Below are 24,650 nucleotides of genomic sequence, written 5' to 3'. Positions count from 1 at the left end.
ACGTTAGGGATGGTACTTCATGGGGAGAGATGCGAGAGCAGCAATGTTCTTGCGATTATAGGTTTTGTGCTGCAGACTGTTTTGCAAGGTGTCCTGGGCCACCTGGATGGTGGTCCTGATGGGGTTTTCCTGAGGGGGGCGGGGGGTGGCATTGTCGCTGGACTAGCAATCCAGAGACCTGGGAACCCAGGTTCGAATCCCACCACGGCAGATGGGGAAATTTGAATTCAATAAAAACCTGGAATTAAATGCCTAATGCCGATTGTCATAATGACTCATCTTGGTTAATTTGCCTGTGATTCCAGACCCACTGAAATTCATTTCAGTTCAAGGGTAAACGGGGATGGCCAATAAATGCTGGCCCGGTCAACGATGCCCACAATAAAAATGCCAGATTTACACCCGATCCAATAAATAGGGGCTGGCTTAGCACAGGGCTAAATTGCTGGCTTTTAAAGCAGACCAAGGCAGGCCAGCAGCACGGTTCAATTCCCGCACCAGGCGCCGGAATGTGGCGACTAGGGGCTTTTCACAGTGACTTCAGTTAAAGCTTACTTGTGACAATAAGCGATTTTCATTTTTCTCATTTCATACATTCTTGATCAGAGAGTAAAATTGGTTGAGATTGTAAAAACCACCGGATCCTATCAAGAGAATTAGAGTAAAATGGCACATAATCCTCCCTGTAACTTGTGGCCTTGTATGAATTGGGTTTGCGTAACCTGCGACCAATTCATTCTGGGTAGACTTTGCAGGACAAATCTGCCCCAATTTAGCATAAAATCCAGAGAAACAGAGGAAGAGTGGTGAGTGGACCAAGGAATTGCACATTGGTACAGTGAGATTACTTACCTGAGGTATGTTTCGAGGTAGTGCAGAGGAAGCAATGTCCTGCGAGTGTTTGGTGAGGACTCTACAGACTCTATTCCCTGGACTTTTGATTCCATCTTTCACTGGCAATTTGTAGAGGCTGAACCAGATTGTTTGTGGTTTATTTTACCTTGCGATGAGTTTCTGGCAATGCATCTGTGCCATCACCCATTCCGACCTCTTATAACATTTCCCGTCTCCATCCCTGCCTCAGCTCATCATGTTGAAGGCTGGGTCTAATAGTGCCATTGGTTCATAAAGGTGGCTCAACACCACCTTCTCAGAGGAGGTTACGGATGAGCAAGAAATGCCCCGTCTCTGTTTCCTCTTCCAGCTCTTAGCATTCTGAGACCTCTGCGCTCTTCCAATCCTGACATCTTGCACAACCCATTACCTGGGCCCTCAGCTACGGCGTTCCCTCCTGATCCCATTCTGCATCTCTCTTCCCTCCTTTCAAGGAACCTCTTAAAACCTACCTCAAAGCTACCTCAAGCTTTTGGTCAAGTGTCAGAATAGCTCCTCATGTGGGCTCAATGTCGAATGTTTGCTCTACAACACTCCTCTGAAGCATTACATTAAAGGCTCAATCTCCATAGAAATTGCTGTTGATTTGCCAGCTAAGCAGTTAAGGTCTAAGATCTAATTGAATCGTAGAAGTGGCTCGAGGGGTTTCCTCCTGTTCCTCACGGTCCCACCCCTTCATTCCTTGGCATGGAGGACACTTAACTTGGCCGAGCCAGTGCCTTAGCATCTGGGGGTCGATTACCCCCTCATTATTCATGTGTGTTTGTTTAGGTCTGTGGGGACGTTTTTCAGCCTATGCTCGACTCTGCTTCTGAATGGCTCCTGAAGAACCCTGTTCTCTGGATTAAACCACCAGGGCTGCGTTTTTTTTTGATTTGTTACGGGACTAACCCACGCCATTGCACCAACGGATACGCCTAATCATAGCAGCAGATTTTTAAAAATGCATATCGTTTGTGAGTTGCGCTTTCAAGCCGTTGCTGCCCTTGCTCTCTCTGTATTTTTCTCTCTCTTTCCCAGACGCAGACTTCCAGTCTTACTCAGGCTGACTAGCTACAGCACTTTGCCAGAAGGTAATGTTTATTTTTTTTTAAGACATCAATCATCACTTCACCATTTCTGCTTTTTGGCATGGCTCATTTCCACGATGCGCCGTCGCGAGTGTATAATCACCTCTCTTGTCTCTTTGATTTTATTTTTTTGCTTTGGCTCTCTGCTGCAACTACGCTTCCCTGTTCCCAGGAGTGGATAGTATGGAAACCGACACAAATGCAACCTTTTGAGATCGTGTGGGATGGCTGTGCGATCGATATTGCGACGCGGGTTTTTCGTCTACGTTTCATACTGAAGCACTTTTACTTTGAACGTGTAGCAAAGTTTCACTGGGTATGTGGCAGTGGAATGTTAAAAGAGAATTGTCAATGTTTGTTCCACGCTATAACTTAATGCAAGTGTGCCCTTTTGAACTTTTGATCACGCTGCTGCTTTGAGGGAGGGAGGAGAGGATTGTATTTACTTTAATCCATTTTCAGGGATCATGTACAACCTCCCCCCTTTGAAAAATATCTCCCTGTACCATCTTATATGTGCATCGTAAAAATCATACATTGTAAATATATGGGTGGGCCTCGTTCCCTGTCCATCTTACAGAATCACCATGTGGTGCAACGATTTGCTGTTATGTAGTGCCTTCAACATGATAAGTTCCAAATTGCTTCAACAGGAATGTTATCAAAACGGAACCTGACGGCGAACCATTTGATGGGATGTTAAGTCAGATGACCAAAGTTTCGGTCAGAGGTTGGATTTAAGGAGTGTCTTAAAGGTGGAGCGAGAGAGGTCAATTGCTTATTTGTGCACGCTTAGAGGGGCAACACCCCCCCCCCCCCTCAACTGAACCATTTGAGGTTAGCTGCTCTGTTACCTCTTGAGGTTTGAGTCAGCTCCAATTTGTTCCACCTTTGGTACACTGTAGGTTCTCCTTCATAGAATTTATCATAGAATTTACAGTGCAGAAGGGGGCCATTCGGCCCATCGAGTCTGCATCGGCTCTTGGAAAGAGAACCCTACCCAAGGTCAACACCTCCAACCTATCCCCATAACCCAGTAACCAGACCCAACACGAAGGGCAATTTTGGACGCTAAGGGCAATTTAGCATGGCCAATCCACCGAACCTGCACATCTTTGGACTGTGGGAGGAAACCGGAGCACCCGGAGGAAACCCACGCACACACGGGGAGGATGTGCAGACTCCGCACAGACAGTGACCCAGCCGGCAATCGAACCTGGGACCCTGGAGCTGTGAAGCAATTGTGCTATCCACAATGCTACCGTGCTGCCCCCCTTCAGTACAAATAATCTGTGAATCAGTCCTGTTCCTCTTCAGTGCTGGCAAATGAGCATTATTCTTTCATAGTTTCTGTGACCTTAATATGCTCTGTATATTGACAGGGTGAGGTGCTGATCCAATCAAAGCAGGGTGGTTCCACTCTCAGTCTGTACCATCGCTTTACCCCCACCAGGACAACCCACTAATCGTCCTTCATGCTTCTGCTCTTGGGAATGGGGAGCTGAGTTGGAGATGAAGCCAAGCAAGGGTGCCTGCCACTGGGGGGGTATATCTCTCTTGACCCCGCTGGTGGAAGGTTCTATGAGGACCAGGCTTATCAAAAGCTGAGGTACGGCTGGTGATGTATCTCGAGAGTCCGCCAGCTTGCTTCATGTATGCAGGATGAGCCATGGCACTGTCCACGTTTCTGGAAAGTCAGCTTTTGTAGAACCAGCAGGAAGGTGTGGTTGGAGAGGAAACGGTAAGCGAATCCCCCCTGCCTCTGATTATTGGAATAAACGCAGTTTGACTGCGAAGGCCTAAGGAAGGGGGCAGAGGAGATTTACAAGCACGGTATCGGGGTTGAGGGACTTCAGCTATGTGGTGAGACTAGGGAAACCGGGATTGTTCTCTTTTCGAGCGGAGAAGGTTAATGGGAGATTTAGTAGGAAATCGCGCTCAAAATCGTGATGGGTTTGACAGAGTATATAGATAGGGAGAAACCATTTCCACTGGCAGGAATGCCCGTACAACCAGAGGCCACAGATAATTAGCAAAGGAACTAGAGGGGGAGATGCAAACACAGCGAGTTGTTGTGATCCAGAAGGTGCTGCCTGAAAGGGCGGTGGAAGCAGATTCAATTGGAACTTTCAGAGGGGATTTTGGATAAATACTTGAAAAAGAGAAATCTACAGGGAAAGAGCTGGAGTGAGCGGACTAAATGGACAACGGTTCAAATGGTCTCCTGTTGTGTGATTTTTTATGACGAGAAAGGTTTTCTCCAAGGTTTGCACCCAGTGACGTTACAACAGAATGGAAGTTGTGCCAAAATAAACCTACCCCATTTCCCAAATCAAGATTTGTCTTAAAGCGGTGGGATTAGATTACCGTTGGAACTCTCCTGGATTGTATTCAATCGAGCAAGAACTGTATGGAAACGCGGGATGGAATGTTTTTGAATAAACTACAGATGGATGATTTTGTCTTGTTTCTAAACTCCAACAACCTTGTTCTGATTTCTCCCCTCACTTCGGGAGCGCCGCGGCTACCTACCGCAGCACCAGTAATTAATTATTTTTTGCCTGGCTCTTTACCGACACATGGCCATCGTGACGAATGGAGTGAGAGAGGAGCCTGCATCACGTGTGCCTGAAAACAGAATGGGGAGGATGGGGGAATGGACATATCATGGAGGAGCTGAACCGTCAACCCCAAAACACAAAGCTTTAAGAGATTCTAGGTTTTATAAATAGAGGCCTGGTGCTTTTGAGGGAGCCTCCGCTGAGTTGGACTTGAGTTACCCTTCACCTCAGCCACGCAATTTGAAAAACGAAATGTCCACCAGGAATACACGCCACTGACTCTCGGAATGATGGATCAAAAATACCTCTGCTTGGATTGTTCCATGTAAAAAGATATTGGTACATTTTTTCCTGTAAACTACCGGTTTTAAAATGTTCCCTTTCTGTACATTTTCTGTGTGTTCTTAAATCTGCTCAAATTGTTTACAGGAGGGACCAAATCATCACTAATTAATCCAATTAGCAGTAACTTCTTTACCTGGAGAATGGTCAAATAACAAAGAAAAGTACATCACGGGACAGGCCCTTCTGCCTTCCAAGCCTATGCCGATCACGATGCCCGAAGTAAAAAACAAACCTTCTGCCCTTACTCGGTCCATATCCCTCTATTTCCTCTCTATTCATGTATCCATCCAGATGCCTCTTAAATGTTGCTAATGTGCCTGCTTCCACCACATCCTCTGGCAGAGCGATTTCCAGGCACCCACCACTCTCTGCTTGAAAAATGTACCCCGCACATCTCCCTTAAACGTTCCCCTCTCACCTTGAACCTGTGCCCCCTTGTAATTGACACTTCCACCCTTGGAAAAAGCCTCTGACTATTCACCCTGTCTATGCCTCTCATAAGTTTGTAGACCTCTATCAGGCCTCCCCTCAGCCTCCGTCTTTCCAGTGAAAACAATCCTAGTTTATTCAACCTCTCCTCATAGCCAACACCCTCGAGACCAGGCAACATCCTGGTGAACCTTCTTTGCACTCTCTCCAAAGCTTTCACGTCCTTCTGATAATGTGGTGACCAGAACTGCACGCAATTCTCCAAATGTGGCCTAACCAAGGTTTTAAATAGCTGCAACATGATTTCCCAACTCTTGTACTCAATGCCCCGGCTGATGAAGGCAAGCATGCCATATGCCTTCTTAAATCACTTTGGCCACCTGTGTTGCCACTTTTAGGGAACTGTGGACCTGCACGCCCAGGTCCCTCTGTATGTTAATGTTCATAAGGGTTCTGCCATTTACACTATAATTCATACCTAGAGTTGTTCCTCCAAAATCATCACCTAGCATTTGTCCGGATTAAACTCCATCTGCCATTTCTGTGCCTAAGTCTCCAATCTACCTATATCCTGTTGTATCCTCTTCCTGAAATAGTGTTCAGTTTTGGTCTCCTTACCTGAGAAAGAACGTACTGGCACTGGAGGGTGTGCAGAGAAGATTCACTATGTTAATCCCAGAGTTGAGGGGGTTGGATTACGAGGAGAGGTTGAGTAGACTGGGACTGTACTCGTTGGAAGGATGTGGGGGATCTTATAGAAACATATAAGATTATGAAGGGAATAGATAGGATAGATGCGGGCAGGTTGTTTCCACTGGCGGGTGAAAGCAGAACTAGGGGGCATAGCCTCAAAATAAGGGGAAGTAGATTTAGGACTGAGTTTAGGAGGAACTTCTTCACCCAAAGGGTTGTGAATCTATGGAATTCCTTGCCCAGCGAAGCAGTTGAGGCTCCTTCATTAAATGTTTTCAAGATAAAGATAGATAGGTTTTTGAAGAATAAAGGAATAAAAGGTTATGGTGTTCGGGCGGGAAAGTGGAGCAGAGTCCACAAAAGATCAGCCATGATCTCATTGAATGGCGGAGCAGGCTCGAGGGGCCAGGTGGCCTACTCCTGCTCCTACTTCTCTAACAATCCTCTGCACTATCAGCAACTTTGCCAATCTTTGTGTCATCCTCAAACTTACTAATCAGACCACCCACATTTTCCTCCACAAGCTGCAGATCTCCATGCAGAAAAACATCCTTCCACCGTTACGCTTTGTTTTCTAGAACAAGCCAGTTCTGTTTCCATCTAGCCAGCCCACCCCTTTAGCCTTACTAAAGTCCATATGAACTACAACCACAGCCCTTCCCTCATCAATTTTCTTTGCCACCTCTTCAAAAACTCAATGTGGAAGTCACTCCTCCCCCCCCCCCCCCCCCAAGAGTAGTTGAGCTGATGAGCTTAAGGTATTCTAGGCTGTCTGCATTTGTGTGACCATGTGAGTGTATGCGCGCATCCATTTAAGCTTGTGTGTCTGCATGTCTGTCGTGGGGGCCGGTTAGCTCAGTTGGCTTGATGGTTGGTTCAGGATGTGGATCGATGCCTGTGCAGCTGAGGTTATTCATGAAGGCCCCTTCTCAACCGTGCTCCATGCCTGAGGTGTGGCAACCCCCAGATTACATCATCACCAGTCAGCTGTCAAACCAAGAGCAGCCTTTGGTCCTCTGGCAATATTTAGATTTGAAGGACGGCACGGTGGTTAACACAGCGCCTGGGACCCGGGTTCAACTCCGGCCTCTGGTGACTGGAGTTTGCACGCATTCTCCGTGTCTGCGTGGGTTTCCTCCCACAAAGATGTGCAGGTTAGGTGGATTGGCCATGCTAAATTGTCCCTTAAGTGTCCAGGGAGGTGCAGGTTCGGCTAAGGGATAAGGGCTCAGAGGGTCAGTGCAGACTCGATGGGCTGAATTGCCTCCTTATGCACTGTAGGGATTCTGAATCTGTGGTCTGTTGGCATGTGGGTGTCTGTCTGTGGGTGCTCACACGCGTGTGTGCTTTGGTGCAGAAATGAGTGGAGACTGAAAAATCTGCAAAGTAAATTTTCAGAGACGAGAGAGAATCTCATGAAGGACGCAGGAAGTTTTGTTTGCAATTTGCACAGACGACACAAACTTTATTCACATCAATATACAAAATTAATTTAATTTTTTAAATAAATTTTCTTTAAGAAGGTTTGGAATGAGATGCAGTGGAGAGTTTGACCACAAGCGTGGGGAGGGTTCACAAAGCTGCAGGTTTTTCTGTTAAACACAGTAAGACAATAGTTTGACGGGCTTTGACTTGTGTTTCAAGTCCGGCCTCCTGTGTTGTGACCATTCTATGATCTGGGAGAGCCACCTTTCTGGGTACCTGTCAGTAATCGCGCGTGTCGCCCCACCCCTTAAAGTTGCTGTACCCATTTACCCATCAATAACGCAAGGTGTCATTCACAGATTCTGGCCCATTATGTCTCGGTGTGCGTCTGAAGAGAATGCCCCTCATCGAAAGTTTACTGCACTGCGTTTTGCGGTTTTCAAGGCGAGACAAAACACATGACAGAAGACTCAAAACACGCCACAGGTTGCGTTGGGGGGGGGGGGGGGGGGGGAGAGGTGGGATGGAGAACGAGGCAGCGTCGACGGCTGGCTGGTCACTTGTTGAGCGGGTATGAGTTGAGTTCACTGAGGCAGCGCCTTCAGAATGGCGTTCACTTCCTCTGCCACGGCGGTCAATGCAAACTCGAACTGATCCTGAGCCAAGAACAAAGAGAGACTGAGTTTAGAATCCGAAAACTGTCGGCGATACTATGTCCTTTGGTTACTGCCGGCATCCGCGCAACGGGTACAGCTCCCTCCCTCATCCTGTGTCAAGAGGCCATGGGTTCTTTATTGATGCAATGTTAGCATTCATGTCAAGAGGGATAGACTATAAGAGCAGGGACGTACTTCCGAGGCTGTAAAAGAACAGAACATAAGAACTAGGAGCAGGAGTAGTCCATCTGGCCCCTCGAGCCTGCTCCGCCATTCAGTGAGATCATGGCTGATCTTTTGTGGACTCAGCTCCACCTTCTGGCCCGAACACCATAACCCTTAATCCCTTTATTCTCTGGTCAGAGAAGGCTCTGGTCAGACCCCCCTTTAGAGTATTGTGAGCAGTTTTGGGCCCCGTTTCCAAGGAAGGATGTGCTGGCCTTGGAAAGGGTCCAGAGGAGGTTTACAAGAATGGTCCCTGGAATGAAGAGCTTGTCGTATGAGGAACGGTTGAGGACTCTGGGTCTGTACTCGTTGGGAGTTTAGAAGGATGAGGGGGGGGGGGTTCTTATTGAAACTTACAGGATACTGCGAGGCCTGGATAGAGTGGACGTGGAGAGGATGTTTCCACTTGTTGGAAAAACTAGAAGCAGAGGACATCTCAGACTAAAGGGACGATCCTTTAAAACAGAGATGAGGAGGAATTTCTTCAGCCAGAGGGTGGTGAATCGGTGGAACTCTTTGCCGCAGAAGGTTGTGGAGGTCAAATCACTGAGTGTTTTTAAGACAGAGATAGATAGGTTCTTGATTAATAAGGGGATCAGGGGTTATGGGGAGAAGGCAGGAGAATGGGGATGAGAAAATATCAGCCATGATTGAATGGCGGAGCAGACTCGATGGGCCGAGTGGCCTAATTCTGCTCCTGTGTCTTATGGGTTCAGGACCCCGTTCCTTCACTTGCAGTGTCATTTAAGTTACGGTGAAATTTGTCTGGCTTTGTTGCATCTGTTAGAATGATCCCAAATGATCTGCAATTACTTGGAAGTGCAGGGATTATTCTGTGGGCAAGCTAGGCAGGCATGCACGGTTGTGACTGAGTGACCCTGTGCTCCCCTCTTCTAGAATCACTGTGTAGCTGAGCAAGAGCGGTGGGGGGGGGGGATTAATTGAATAGCTCTTTCGAAGGGCTGGCATAGGCGGGATGGACTGCATGGCTCCCTTCTGTGATGTATCGTTTTATGTTACTGGTGTTTTCGAGGTCACGAGATGGAGCTCGACTGTGGGCCCATAGGAGAGCCTAGATATTAGTGGCAGGCGTGGATGGCAAGCAAGGAGTCTTCACAACTGTCCTTAATGGGAGAGGCTTAGCTTAGTGGCGCAAATATCACGTCACTGCCAGTTTGCCAATCCTGTTGTGGAACAGAGCTATGTGCTGTGGCTTCTGCATATGGTGGAGGCTGGACTACTGATAGACACCCCAATAACTCCCAAACTCCAGCGGGATTAAGCGATGTACCTTAGTGCGCACCATGCCAGGCCTTTGATCTCGTATGTGTTCTAAGGTAGCAGCGATATCGATCTCCTTCACACCTAGTGGCCAGATGAGAAACACATTTGAAGAGATTATGGTTGATAAAGGCATGTTCCACCACTAACAGTAACATACAGACATAGTCACGTAAAACCTGTAGGTTAAATACACAAATAGGCCATAGAATTGATCGAATTCCTACCGTGCAGAAGGAGGCCATTCATTGAGGTGTTCATTGAGTCTGCACCAGTGCTCTCACAAGTCACCCTACCTCGGCTCACTCCTCCGGCCTATCCCTGTAACCCCACCTAACCTGTATACCTTTGGACTGTGGGAGGAAACCGGAGCACCCGGACGAAACCAACGCAGGCACGGGGAGAAAGTGCAAACTCCGCACAGACAGTCTCCCAAGGCCAGAATTGAACCCGGGTCCCTGGCACTGTGAGACAGCAGTGTTAACCCGGGTCCCTGGCACTGTGAGACAGCAGTGTTAACCCGGGTCCCTGGCACTGTGAGACAGCAGTGTTAACCTGGGTCCCTGGCACTGTGAGACAGCAGTGTTAACCTGGGTCCCTGGCACTGTGAGACAGCAGTGTTAACCCGGGTCCCTGGCACTGTGAGGCAGCAGTGTTAACCCGAGTCACTGGCACTGTGAGACAGCAGTGTTAACCCGGGTCCCTGGCACTGTGAGACAGCAGTGTTAACCTGGGTCCCTGGCACTGTGAGACAGCAGTGTTAACCTGGGCCCCTGGCACTGTGAGGCAGCAGTGTTAACCCGGGTCCCTGGCACTGTGAGACAGCAGTGTTAACCTGGGTCCCTGGCACTGTGAGACAGCAGTGTTAACCCGGGTCCCTGGCACTGTGAGGCAGCAGTGTTAACCCGAGTCACTGGCACTGTGAGACAGCAGTGTTAACCCGGGTCCCTGGCACTGTGAGACAGCAGTGTTAACCTGGGTCCCTGGCACTGTGAGGCAGCAGTGTTAACCTGGATCCCTGGCACTGTGAGACAGCAATGTTATCCCGGGTCCCTGGCACTGTGAGACAGCAGTGTTAACCTGGGTCCCTGGCACTGTGAGACAGCAGTGCTAACCACAGTGCCACCCACTTCCATCAGTATCGTACAATGGAGGTAAATATTGATTTTGGTTAATTGTCAGTTCATATGTTGTAGCTAATGGAAATGAACTAGTGAGTGATATCAATGAATGAATATCGGCCGAATGAATATCGGGCACCCCATTCCATCGATCTAAGTTAAACTTATCCCCAGAAAATACTGCTGAAAATCTGAAACAAAAATTGGTAGTTTCAAATTCTTATTCATTCTTCGGTCTGTGGAGAGGCCGGTATTAATTGTCTCTCCCCAAATGCCTCATCAGAGGATGTTGATGGGCTTCCTAATAGTGGCTGGCCTGGCCAATATATGGGGCAAGTTAAGAATCAGGCACATTGATATGAGTTTGGTATCGCACATACACCCAGACCGAGAAAGGACAGCAGGATTCTCCCCCTACATGTTTACTTCCGGGGGCGAAATTCTCCATCCCGCCCCACCACATTTCTGCTCCGACCGGCCGGCGGGAGTCTCCTTAACACCGGCCGGTCAATGGGGTTTCCCATTGTGGGGCAGCCCCACGCCGTCGGGAAACCCCCGGGCGCCGGCAAAACGGAGACTCCCGCCGGCGGAGAATGACGCCCCAGGTGTTTAAAACAAAATTCAAATTCTCAATCGGCCAGGATTAAAGCGTACGCTGGTTCCTTGGTCTGCCGATACAGGTCCCTGGATTAATACTCGAGTAATAAGAAGCCACAGTTAAGGTTTCAGGTAAAACCCTTCATCAGAACGGAGTTCAGCATTAAACAGGGACATTAGGCGGGGAACAGAACAATAATCCACACTTTACACCCAGTGACAGCGTCAAACACTCATGCTTAGATACTGAATAAAAGCTTCCTCTACACTGTCCCCATCAAACAGCCCCTGCATAGGTACAGCACAGTGTTGGATACAGAGTAAAGCTCCCTCTACACTGTCCCCATCAAACACTCCCAGGACAGGTACAGCACAGGGTTAGATACAGAGTAAAGCTCCCTCTACACTGTCCCCATCAAACACTCCCAGGACAAGTACAGCACGGGGTTAGATACAGAGTAAAGCTCCCTCTATAATGTCTCCATCAAACACTCTCAGGCCAGGTACAGCCCAGGGTTAGATACAGAGTAAAGCTCCCTCTACACTGTCCTCATCAACCCCTCCCAGGATAGGTACAGCACGGGGTTAGATACAGAGTAAAGCTCCCTCTACACTGTCCCCATCAAACCCTCCCAGGACAGATTGGGTTAGATAGAGAGTAAAGCTCCTTCTACACTGTTCCCATCAAACACTCCCAGGACAAGTACAGCACGGGGTTAGATACAGAGTAAAGCTCCCTCGACACTGTCCCCATCAAACACTCCCAGGACAGGTACAGCACGGGGTTAGATACAGAGTAAAGCTCCCTCTACACTGTCCCCATCAAACACTCCCAGGACAGGTGCAGCACGGGGTTAGATACAGAGTAAAGCTCCCTCTACACTGTCCCCATCAAACACTCCCAGGACTGGTACAGCACGGGGTTAGATACAGAGTAAAGCTCCCTCTACACTGTTCCCATCAAACACTCCCAGGACAGGTACAGCACGGGGTTAGATACAGAGTAAAGCTCCCTCTACACTGTCCCCATCAAACACTCCCAGGACAAGTACAGCACGGGGTTAGATACAGAGTAAAGCTCCCTCTACACTGTCCCCATCAAACACTCCCAGGACAGGTACAGCACGGGGTTAGATACAGAGTAAAGCTCCCTCTACACTGTCCCCATCAAACACTCCCAGGACAGGTACAGCACGGGGTTAGATACAGAGTATAGCTCCCTCTACACTGTCCACATCAAACACTCCCAGGACAGGTACAGCACGGGGTTAGATACAGAGTAAAGCTCCCTCTACACTGTCCCCATCAAACACTCCCAGGACAGGTACAGCACGGGGTTAGATACAGAGTAAAGCTCCCTCTACACTGTCCCCATCAAACACTCCCAGAACAGGGACAGCACGGGGTTAGATACAGAGTAAAGCTCCCTCTACACTGTTCCCATCAAACACTCCCAGGACAGGTACAGCACGGGGTTAGATACAGAGTAAAGCTCCCTCTACACTGTCCCCATTAAACGCTCCCAGGGAAGGTACTGTACCAGATTAGATACACAGTAAAGGTTGCTCTGCACTACCTTCCAATATTACCTCTGCTCTCCTTCCTAATATTTTCAATTATTCCCAATCCCGATTGGCCGACTCCAATATCCTCACTTTGAGGATCAGGATGATGTGGAGCTTGCAGCAAATGAGAAGGGGGTCATGGAGACACAGAAGCTGGAGAGCCATAAAACCCACTTGATAGTTACCTTTTGACATTCTGTTGAGGACCATATCGATTAAGGTGTACGTTCCTGTTCTTCCGGCCCCGTCACTGCAAAATTAACACAACTGGGTCAACCGCAGGAGACAGGTTTCGGAACATTACAATAAAAGCCAAATACTGCAGAGGCTGCATATCTGAGATAAAAACAGAGTGCTGGAAAAACCCAGAGAGAAACCGAGCTAACGTTTTGAGTCCAATGTGACTCCTCCAGGAGAATAGAGTTGTAAAGAAGAGTTGACCATGGCTCGAAGGTTTAGCTTTGCTTCTCTCCACAGACGCTACCATACCTGTTGAGTTAAATCACTGGTTAGGTCTTAGCTCGAGTACGATGTCTAAATGCTGGCCATTGCACTTTAGGAAGATGTCCGCATCTTGGAGAGTGTGCAGAGGAGATTTACCAGAATTTTAAGGGAGTTTGCTTTTCTTTGATGCAGGATAGTGTGGTCCACTCCTTCCCTTAAACCCAAGTGAGCATCATAGGCGAGGCCAACATTTATTGGCCATCCCTAATTGTCCTTGAGAAAGTGGTGGCGAGTCACATTCTTGAACCGATGAGGCCGCCATCGTGGTTCTTACCTAATGGTTTGATATAACTGAGTGGCTTGCTAGGACATTTCACAGGGTAACCACATTGCTGTGGGTCTGGAGTCACATGTAGGCCAGACCGGGTAAGGATGGCAGATTTCCTTCCCTGAAGGACATTAGTGAACGAGATGGGTGTTTCATTATTGATGGGACTCTCATTTATTTCCAAATTTACCCGTTAAAAATTAAGTTCCCCCGCCGAGGACCGAGGCTCGATCCCGACTCCGGGTCATTCTCCGTGTCGAGTTTGCACATTCTCCCCGTGTCTGCGTGGGTCTCACCCCCACAACCCAAAAATGTGCAGGGTAGGTGGATTGACTGAATCGCCCTTTAATTGGCAAAAAATAATTGGCAGGGAGGGGTCAGGGAAGATTTAAGAGAGAGTTCCTTGTGATGGAGTAAATAAGGATAAATTGTTTCTAATGGCAGGAAGATCAGGAACCAGAGAGACACAGATTTCAGATAATTACTAAAAGAACCGGAGAGGTATATGAGGAAAACTGACCCTTTCGTTCTGGAAGGCGTAGTGTGAAAGGGTAGTGGAAGCAGATTCAATAGAACTTTCAAAAGAGAATTGGATAAATACTTGAGAAGGAGAACATGCAAGCCCATGGGTAATGGGTTCTGATTCGATAGCTCTCTACACTAGAGACGGCATGGTGGCACGGCAGTTAGCACCGTTGCTTCACAGCTCCAGGGTCCCAGGTTCGATTCCTGGCTTGGGTTACTGCATGTGCGGAGTCTGCGTGTTCTCCCCGTGTCTGCGTGGGTTTCCTCCGGGTGCTCCGGTTTCCTCCCACAGTCCAATCGGGTCTGGATCCTTAAAGCCATCAGACAAACAAGACTCTTATACCCACCAGTCTGGGCATGGATAGGGTTGTCAACAACTTCATTCGGTCCATCAGGTTTGCACCGGCCCTCTGAAAGAGCAGCCTACCCAGACGCAATAAGAGTTTTACAGCCCAAAAAGAGGCCCTTCGGCCCATCGTATCTGTGCCGGCCATCAAGCCCCTATCTATTTTAATCCCATTTTCCAGCACTTTGCTCCGTAGGCTTCTACGCTGTGGTGTTTCAGGTGCTCATCGAAATGCTTCTGAAATGTGAGGGTTCCCGGCCCGAACCCTCAGCGAGTTCCAGATTCACCCACTGGGTAAAAAGGTTTTTCCTCAGACCCCTTTTACATCCCCTGCTCCTTACCGTAAATCTATGCCCCCTGGTTATTGACCCACCCCCCCTACTAAGGGGGAAATTCCCTTCCTATTTACCTTATATGTCTTTCATAATTTTGCACATCTCAATCGGGTCCCTCCTCAAGCTTCTCTGCTCCAAGACTAACAACTCCAGCCTATTGACAGCTGAAACACTCCAGCCCAGGCAACATTCTGGGGACTCTCCTCTGCACCCTCTCCAGTGCAATCACTTCCTTTCTTTAGTGTGGTGACCAGAACTGAACACTATACTCCAGCTGTGGCCTAAACAGCGTTTCATACAGCTCCATCATAACCTCCCTGCTCTTACAGGCTTAATTACCTGCAAAGACTTGCATTCAAACTATCGTCTTGCATCTTTGACTCTGTCGATATATATGTTTCTGGAACCGACTGCTTCATTCACCTGAGGAAGGAGCAGCCGCAAGAAAGCACAACAGCGCCGTTATTTCCTCAGGAAACTAAGGAAATTCAGCATGTCCACATTAACCCCTACCAACGTTTACTGATGCACTATAGAACGCATCCTATCGGGCTGCATCACAGCCTGGTATGGCAACTGCTCGGCCCAGGACTGCAAGAAACTTCAGAGAGTCATGAACACAGCCCAGTCCATCACACAAACCTGTCTCCCATTCATTGACTCCATCTACACCTCCCGCTGCCTGGGGAAAGCGGGCAGCATAATCAAAGATCCGTCCCACCCGGCTTACTCACTCTTGCAACTTCTTCCATCGGGCAGGAGATACAAAAGTCTGAGAACACGGACGAACAGACTCAAAAACAGCTTCTTCCCCACTGTCACCAGACTCCTAAACGACCCTCTTATGGACTGACCTCATTAACACTACACCCTGTATGCTTCACCCGATACCTGTGTCTCTGTATTTACATTGTGTACCTTCTGTTGTCCTATTATGTATTTTCTTTTATTTCCTTTTCATTTCATGTACTTAATGATCTGTTGAGCTGCTCGCAGAAAAATACTTTTCACTGTACCTCGGTACACGTGACAATAAACAAATCCAATCCAATCCACTCCAAGCTAGTGATTCGAAACAAACATGTTGGACTTTAACCTGGTGTTGTAAGACTTCTTACTTATATTCTACGCCTCGGTTAATAAAGGCAAGTATCCCATATTCCTTTCTAACTACCTAATCGACCTGTCCTGCTATCTTTCGGGATCCATGGACATGCACACCATCTGATCCTCAAAGCAACCTAGCATTCCTTGTGTATTCCCCTGCCTTGTTAGTCGTCCCAAATCTCACGAGTGTCCAGCCTCATTTGAAAAACATTTCTCTTAATGAAGCAGTGGTTTGAATGCAGTCAGAGGAATTTCAGTGAAAGGTCCTTACCTGCAGTGAACGATGATGGGGCAGGAACGGCCTCTGTAACACTTGTTCACTTTCCTGCAGGACAGAAAGAAACCCATTACATCGGATTTACAGCAGAGACAAGGCCATTCAGCCCAACTGGTCCATTCTGATGTGTGATGAACGGTTACTGCCTTATCATCATGTAAGGTGATGTCCCCTTTAAGACCGGGCTTGGAACCCTGGGGATTCCGCCTCTGGCTCCGCCCATCTGGGAGCCATACATAAAGGGCTGCCTCATGGTCTGTGTAACAGTCAGCTCTCGTCTCTAGCTCTAGCATAGTTATTAGTCTAATAAAGCCTTCGTTACAGTTTAATCTCTAAGCGTCATTATTGAGGGTACCTCATGGTGTTTCTGCTTCACGTGAGCCTCTTCCCATTCCACCCTTCACCTCATCCCCACTAACATATCCTTCCATCCCTCCCTCCATCATGTGCCAGAGGAGGCTGTTCATTTCTTTGTCTAGCTGAAGCAGGACGGTGTCGTATATGAGGAAGGTCAGGCTGTGAGTGAATCGGTAGGCCGCTGTATCAGCATTCATTCACCCCCCCCCCCCCCCTTTCGCTGAGACCCAGCACACAGGGGGGCATAGTTACACCTCAAACAACAACTTTCAACAATTCAAAATTCGAGCAGATTAAGGCAAGGTGTTCAAAATAACGATTGATAGTTAGGGAGAAACCTTCTAGCTTGCTGTAGGAGGGTTAGGAGCCAGAGGAAAACTGAGGAGAATTTTATTTCCTAACTCAGCGAGCTGTTGTGACCTGGAAGGTGCTGCCGGAACGGGTGCTGGAAGCAGATTCAGGAGGAACTTTCAAAGAAATTATATATATATATATATATATATGTGAAAAGGAGATATTTGCAGGGCACTGGGGAAAGAGAGAGGGAGGGGGAACTAACTGGATAGTTCTTTCAAAGAGACGGCATGATAGGCAGGGCCGCATGGCCTTCTTTGTCTCAACATCAACCAGCGAGACTCGCCACCCCCTCCAAACATTCACCACGGGAGAATGGGGGCTGCCTGGTGTCAGGAACAGTGATTCTGTAACTGTGGCTACATGACGGCAACCTGGAGGACACGAGAGTCTGAATCCAGTTCGTTAATCCAGTGATTGAAAAATGTTGCGTTAACCGTAAGTGATCACGTCTGATTGTTGCTAAAAAAAAAAAGCAACCTGGTTCACCGAGGGAAGGGGGTCCTTACCCAGCCCAGGACTAGACGTGACTTCAGTCCCACATCAACGTGACTGACTCTTAACCGTCCTCTGATGTAGCCTAGCAACTCACTCAGTTGTACCAGACCGCTGCCAGCAGTTCAGGAGGGCAATGCACCACCACCACCACCTCCTTGAGGGAAATTAGGAATAGCTGTTAAATTCTGGTATCAGGGCAGCACAGCGGTTAGCACTCTCGCTTCACAGCTCCAGGGTCCCAGGTTCGATTCCGGCTTGGGTCACTGTCTGTGCGGAGTCTGCACGTCCTCCCCGTGTGTGCGTGGGTTTCCTCCGGGTGCTCCGGTTTCCTCCCACGGTCCAAAGGCGTGCAGTTTAGATGTATTGGCCACGCTAAACTGTCCTTAGTGTTCGAAAAGGGCTCTGCAAATATCTCCTTTTCACATATATTGGGTTATGGGGATAGGGTGGAGGCGTGGGCTTAAGTAGGGTGCTCTTTCCAAGGGCCGGTGCAGACTCGATGGGCCGAATGGCCTCCTCCTGCACTGTAAATTCTATGATTCTATGATCACAAGGATAATCTTTTAATGAAACAATCACTCGTGATGTCGGAAGTGCAACGGCAAGCTCCCAAAAACAGGGATGTGCTGATGACCAGAAAATCTGTCTTTGTGTAATGTTGACTGAAGGATAAATATTGGACAGGACACGGGGGAGCTACAGTAACCTGGGAGAGTTCTGGCATTCATTCACTTGGTGAGTCGGGTGGAGTGTTTTTGGGCGGGGGGGGGGGGGGGGCGGAGTGAGTGATGAGGTGGCCAAATGACGGCACCTCTGGCAGCGTAGCCCTCCCTTTGCACCGCAGGGGAGGGGGGACGGGGACGACCTCTCCAAACGGTAAAACCGGAGCTTACTCCCTCAAACCGCGACGCAACCATTCTCGCGCGGCAGCAGGAGGAGGTCAAAGGGCACACACAGCAGCGCTGCTTCCGCCATGCACCATGCAGCAGGCACAGCTGCCAATGATCACTTTTGTGACTATGCAACTGGACCTTGAGATTACTAGCTGCAAATCACAAAAATGACACTGGGAGCCATAAGAAAGGAGCGTCGCGGAAGGCGGCCATCGCCACGTTAATGCTGGTCAAAGAGGGAGGAAGGAGCGGTTAGCTGGAAAGCAGGCGGCCATCAGTGGCCCACAGTGTACATTCCTGGCTAGTAACACCAGACAGGTTAGTTCCTTACCTTGTTCATCCAATTCTTATTCAGTAAAGGAGCAGAGATAGCAGCCAACAACCAATAAAGCAGAAACAATGTGACATCAGACAGTTTACCGGGGCATCGGTAATCAGTGCTTTTACCACCTGGTTAAAGCCTTTTGGTGTGTGTCAGGTTTTGGGGGGTCAGGCATGAGGTATATTAGGAATGATTTTTTTCCCAGACTCACCAGGTGGGAATTCTGCAGGAACAGGTAGAGAGCAGGATTTATCAAGCCCTCTCCCTCCCAAATATTTCACTCCCCTTGGTAATCAACATGGAGGAACCATGCATCCAAGAGCTATTCAGGAGGCAGCTCTTTTCAAACATTAGGAGGGTTTTGAACGTGGTTATGGCACCGGCAGAGGGGAAGGAAACCGAGGTGGTTGTGGCATTGGGCACTGAGAAGGCGTTTGACTGGGTAGAATGGGGGTACTTGATGGCAGTTCTGGAGCGGTTTGAGATTGGACCAAGATTTGTGAACTGGGTAAAGGGACTATATAAGGTGCCGAGGGCGAGTGTCCGCACAAACAACATCAGCTCGAGATACTTTTCTCTCCACCGTGGGACTAGGCAGGGATGTCCTATGTCCCCCCTGCTGTTTGCACTTGTGATTGAGCCGTTGGCCATCGCATTAAGAAGTTCGGGGGTATGGAAAGGAATAGTGAGGGGGGGAGGGGGGGGGATAGAGGATAGGATGTCCTTATATGCCGATGACTTGCTGTTGTACGTGTCGGAATTGAGTGTCGATAGGGCGAATATTGGAGCTGCTTCGAGTGTTTGGGTCTTTCTCGGGGTACAAGCTGAATCTAGACGAGAGTGAGTATTTTGTGGTATCTCGGCCGGGTGTGGGGGGAGGGGTGGGGGGGGGCTGCCATTCCGTAGGGCAGGGACTCACTTTAGGTACCTGGGGTGCAGGTTGCCCGGGAGTGGGGGGGGGGGGGGCTCCGCAGGTACAACATTTCTAGTTTGGTGGGGAGAGTGAAAGCTGATCTGGCAAGGTGGGATGGTCTCCCTCTGTCACTGGCAGGTCGGGTACAGGTGGTTAAAATGAACGTGTTGCCACGATTCCTGTTTATTTTTTAGTGCCTGCCAACTTTCCTGCCAAAAGCTTTTTTCACAGAGATTGAGGGAAGGATTACATCGTTCATATGGGGAGGGAAGGTGGCCAGAGTGAGAAAGGTGCTGCTGGAGAGGGGAAGGCAGGCAGGGGGTTTGGGTCTTCCGAACCTGTTGTACTACTACTGGGTGGCGAATGTGGAGAAGGTGCGGAGCTGGGTCAGAGGGGTTGATTCCCAGTGGGTCAGAATGGAGGAGAGTTTGTGCCGGGGGTCGGGAGTGAAAGCACGAGCAACAGCGCCGCTCCCGATAGCCACGGAGAAATACTCAGGGAGTCCGGTAATAATAGCTTCATTGAGAATTTGAGGGCAGTTCGCCATCACTTCGGGTTGGGGGCAGGGTCAAGGGAAATGCCGATTCGGGGGAAACCACAGATTTGAGCCAGGGAAGTGGGATGGAAATTTTCGGAAATGGGAAGAGAAGGGGATTAAGACTCTAAAAGATTTGTTTCTTAGGGGTCGGTTTGCAGGATTGAAGGAGCTGGAAGTGAAGTATGGGCTGGAGCAGGGGGAAATGTTTAGATCCATGCAGGTTCGAGATTTTGCCAGAAAGGAGATACAGAGCTTCCCGGTGGAGTCGGCCTCCACATTGCTGGAGGAGGTGCTGACGTCAGGGGGACTGGAGAAGGGGGTAGTGTCAGCGGTCTACGGAGCTATTTTGAAGGAGGAGAAGGCACCGCTGGAAGGGATCAAAGCAAAATGGGAGGACGGGTTGGGAGAGGATATGGAGGAGGGGTTCTGGTGTGAGGTGCTCCGGAGAGTGAATGCCTCCACCTCGTGTGCGAGGGTGGGGCTGATACAGCTGAAGGTGGTATACAGAGCACACCTCACGGGGGCGGGGATGAGCCGATTCTTTGAAGGAGTAGAAGATGTGTGTGAACGTTGCCGGGGGGGCCCCGCTAATCACGTTCATATGTTTTGGTCCGGTCCAAAGCTGGAGGATTACTGGAAGGAGGTTTTTAGGGTAATATCTAAAGTGGTGCATGCGAAACTAGATCCGGGCCCTCAGGAGGCCATATTCGGGGTGTCGGACCAGCCGGGGTTGGAAACGGATGCAGAGGCAGATGTTGTAGCCTTCGCCTCGTTGATCGCCCGAAGGCGGATCCTGATGGATTGGAGAGCAGCCTCTCCACCCTGTGCCCTGGCGTGGCGGGGGGACCTGTTGGAATACTTGACTCTTGAGAAGGTTAAGTTTGAACTGAGGGGAAGGATGGAGGGGCTCTACAATTCATGGGCACTATTCATTATGCACTTTCAAGAACTGGATAACATTGGACATTAGTTGGGGGGGTGGGTGGGAGGGTTGGGGGAGGGGGGGCGGTGTGTGTTAATGGTGGCTGTGGGTGATTCCTGATTCCTTTTTGTTTGTGTGAAGATGCGGGCTGATGTTTGGGGTTTGGTGGGAGGATGGGATCGTTGTTATTGATATGGGGATTGACATGTTTGTTACTGATTATTGTTTATTGTTGGTGGGTGTAAATTTGGGAGAAAATGCGAAAAAGGAGAAGAAAGAAATATTTCAAAAAAAAAATTGAGCCCTGTAAACCTGGGCAAATCACTGTGGGCAGCAAATGTATAGCACGTGTTTATACACAGAGTAAAGCTCCCTCTACGCTGTCCTCATCAAACACTGCCAGGGCAGGTACAGCACGGGGTTAGATACCGAGTAAAGCTCCCTCTACGCTGTCCTCATCGAACACTGCCAGGACAGGTACAGCACGGGGTTAGGTACAGATTAAAGCTCCCTCTATATTGTCCCCCAAACACTCCCAGGGCAGGTACAGCACGGGGTTAGATACAGAGTAAAGATCCCTCTACGCTGTCCCCATCAAACACTGCCAGGGCAGGTACAGCACGGGGTTAGGTAAGAGTAAAGCTCCCTCTATATTGTCCCAATCAAACACTCCCAGGACAGGTACAGCACGGGGTTAGATACAGAGTAAAGCTCCCTCTACACTGTCCCCATCAAACACTCCCAGGACAGGTACAGCACGGGGTTAGATACAGGGTAAAGCTCCCTCTACACTGCCCCATCAAACACTCCCAGGACAGGTACAGCATGGGGTTAGATACCGAGTGCAGCTCCCTCTACACTGTCCCCATCAAACATTCCCAGGGCAGGTACAGCACGGGGTTAGATACAGAGTAAAGCTCCCTCGACACTGTCCCCATCAAACACTCCCACGACAGGTACAGCACGGGGTTAGATACAGAGTAAATCTCCCTCTACACTGTCCCCATCAAACACTCCCAGGACAGGTACAGCACGGGGTTAGATACAGAGCAAAGCTCCCTCTACACTGTCCCCATCAAACACTCCCAGGACAGGTACAGCACGGGGTTAGATACAGAGTAAAGGTCCCATTATACGGTCCCATCAAAAGCTCCCAGGGAAGGTACGGTACATGATTAAATAAAGAATAAATCTCACTCTGCACTACTTCCCAATATTTCCTCTGCTCTCCTTCCTAATAATTTCAAAGAACAATACAGCACAGAAACAGGTCCTTCGGTCCTCCAAGCCTATACTGGTCATGATACCAACCTTTGCCGAAACCTTCAGCATACCTTGGGCGTCATTCTCCGACCCCCTGCCAGGTCGGAGAATGGCCGTTGGCCGCCGTGAATCCCGCCCCCGCCCCCGCCGAAGTCTCCCGTACCGGAGATTGGGCCGCGCCGGTTGGCGGGACCCCCCGCTCAATTCTCCGGCCCGGATGGGCCGAAGTCCCGCCCAGAAATTGCCTGTCCCGCCGGCGTAAATTAAACCTGGTATTTACCGGCGGGACCAGGCGGCGTGAGCGGGCTCCAGGGTCCTGGGGGGGGCGCGGGGCGATCTGACCCCGGGGGTGCCCCCACGGTGGCCTGGCCCGCGATCGGGGCCCACCGATCCGCAGGCGGGCCTGTGCCGTGGGGGCACTCTTTCCCTTCTGCCTCCGCCACGGCCTCCACCATGGCGGAGGCGGAAGTGACTCTCCCCACTGCGCATGCGCGGGAAACTGTCAGCGGCCGCTGACGCTCCCGCGCATGCGCCGCATTTCCGCGCCAGCTGGCGGGGCAACAAACGCCATTTCCGCCAGCTGGCGGGGCGGAACTCCCTCCGGCGTCGGCCTAGCCCCTGAATGTTGGGGCTCAGCCCCCAAAGATGCGGAGCATTCCACACCTTTGGGGCGGCGCGATGCCCGTCTGATTGGCGCCGATTTGGGCGCCAGGGCGGACATCGCGCTGTTGGGGGAGAATTTCGCCCCTTGTGCTGTATCCCTCTATACCCATCCTATCCATGTGTTTATCAAGATCCCTTTGAACGCTGTTTGTTAATGTATCTGCTTCCACAACCTCCCCTGGCAACATGTTCCAGGCACTCACCGCTCTCTGTGTAGAAAACCTGCCTCGCACGTCTCCTCGAAACATTGCCTCATGGACTTTAAACCTATGTCCCCTGGTGACTGACCCCTCCACCCTGGGAAAGAGTGCCTGCCCATCCATTCTATCCATGCCCCTCATAATCTTTTAGACGTCCATCAGGTCACCCCTCAATCTCCGTCTTTCTAATGAAAACAGTCCGAGTCTATTCAGCCTTGGCACATAGCTAACACCCTCCAGACCAGGCAACATCCTGGTAAACCTCCTCTGCACCCTCTCCAAAGCCTCCCCATCCTTCTGGTAGTGTGGCGACCAGAATTGTGCGCAATATTCCAAGTGTGGCCTTACCAAGGTTGTATGTAACTGTAGCATGACTTGCCAGTTTTTATACTCAATGCCCTGTCCAATGAAGACAAACATTCTTCCGTATGCTTTCTTCACTGCCTTGTCCACTTGTGTTGTCACTTTCAAAGAACTGTGGACCTGCACGCCCAGAACTCCCTGACTTTCTATATTCCTAAGAGTTTTGCCACTTACGGTATATTTCCCCTCTATGTTAGACCTAACAAAATGCATTACCTCACATTTTTCTGGATCAAACTCCATTTGCCATTTCTCTGCCCAAGTCTCCAACTTATCCATGTCCTGCTGTATCCTCTGACAATCCTCAGCACTATCTGCCACTCCACCAATCTTGGTGTCATCCACGAACTTACTAATTAGACCGGCTACATTTTCCTCCAAATCATTTATGTACACTACAGACAACAGAGGCCCCAGCAGAGATCCCTGTGGAACACCACTCGTCACAACCTTCCATTCAGAAAAACACCCTTCTACTGCTACTCTCTGCCTTCTGTGACTGAGCCAGTTCTGTATCCATCTTGCCACCTCACCTCTGATCCCATGTGACTTCACCTTTTGTACCAGTCTGCCATGAGGCCCCTTGTCAAAGGCTTTACTGACGTCCATGTAAACAACATCCAGCAATCATCAATATCTTTGTCACCTCAAAAAACTCGATTAAGTTAGTGAGGCACGATCTCCCCTTCACAAAACGGTGCTGTTACCGCGAATGAGTCCATTTGTTTCCAAATCGGTATAAATCCTGTCCCTGCGAATTCTCTTCAATAATTTTTTAATTACCTATTGCTTCTGCGGCCAACTCCAACTTTATCATTTTGAGGATCTGAGTAAAGCTCCCTTTACGCTGTCTTCATCAAACACTCCCAGGACAATTACAGCAGGGATTAGATACAGAGTAAAGCTCCCTCGACACTGTCCCCATCAAACACTCCCAGGACAGGTACAGCACGGGGTTGGACACAGAGTAAAGCTCCCTCGACTCTGTCTCCATCAAACACTCCCAGGACAGGTACAGCACGGGGTTAGATACAGAGTAAAGCTCCCTCTACACTGTCCCCATCAAACACTCCCAGAACAGGTACAGCACGGGGTTAGATACAGAGTAAACTCCCTCTACACTGTCCCCATCAAACACTC

The 24,650-nt window shown here is 49.5% G+C and overlaps 2 protein-coding genes across 4 annotated transcripts in view; one reads left to right on the top strand and one right to left on the bottom strand.

Moving 5' to 3' along the window:
• The window catches only part of dnajb2 (DnaJ heat shock protein family (Hsp40) member B2), a 186,327-nt gene that overhangs the window by 71,865 nt on the left and 89,812 nt on the right, over positions 1-24,650 (top strand). Inside the window, exons 10-11 of one of the 3 annotated variants that reach the window (XM_072469174.1) lie at positions 1,915-1,967; positions 16,279-16,548. In XM_072469174.1, coding sequence (XP_072325275.1) covers positions 1,915-1,943 — 29 coding nt within the window. In that variant the 3' untranslated portion in view covers positions 1,944-1,967; positions 16,279-16,548. Of the gene's footprint in view, positions 1-1,914; positions 1,968-2,136; positions 4,422-16,278; positions 16,549-24,650 lie in introns of those variants that run through there. The other 2 variants (XM_072469158.1, XM_072469165.1) reach the window with 2 other exon arrangements.
• Positions 7,425-24,650, bottom strand: part of LOC140386639 (receptor-type tyrosine-protein phosphatase-like N) — a 358,411-nt gene continuing 341,185 nt past the window's right edge. The window contains exons 12-15 of the mRNA XM_072469145.1: positions 16,219-16,272; positions 13,048-13,112; positions 9,590-9,663; positions 7,425-8,073 (exon numbers count right to left, since the gene is read on the bottom strand). Of these exons, the coding sequence (XP_072325246.1) occupies positions 8,002-8,073; positions 9,590-9,663; positions 13,048-13,112; positions 16,219-16,272 (265 nt within the window). The 3' untranslated portion in view covers positions 7,425-8,001. The remainder of the gene's footprint in view (positions 8,074-9,589; positions 9,664-13,047; positions 13,113-16,218; positions 16,273-24,650) is intronic.

The sequence above is a fragment of the Scyliorhinus torazame genome, chromosome 2 (assembly GCF_047496885.1).
Source record: "Scyliorhinus torazame isolate Kashiwa2021f chromosome 2, sScyTor2.1, whole genome shotgun sequence".
NCBI lineage: Eukaryota > Metazoa > Chordata > Chondrichthyes > Carcharhiniformes > Scyliorhinidae > Scyliorhinus > Scyliorhinus torazame.
The sequence above is the reverse complement of the archived record's forward strand: the minus strand, read 5'-3'. Positions and strand labels throughout refer to the sequence as shown.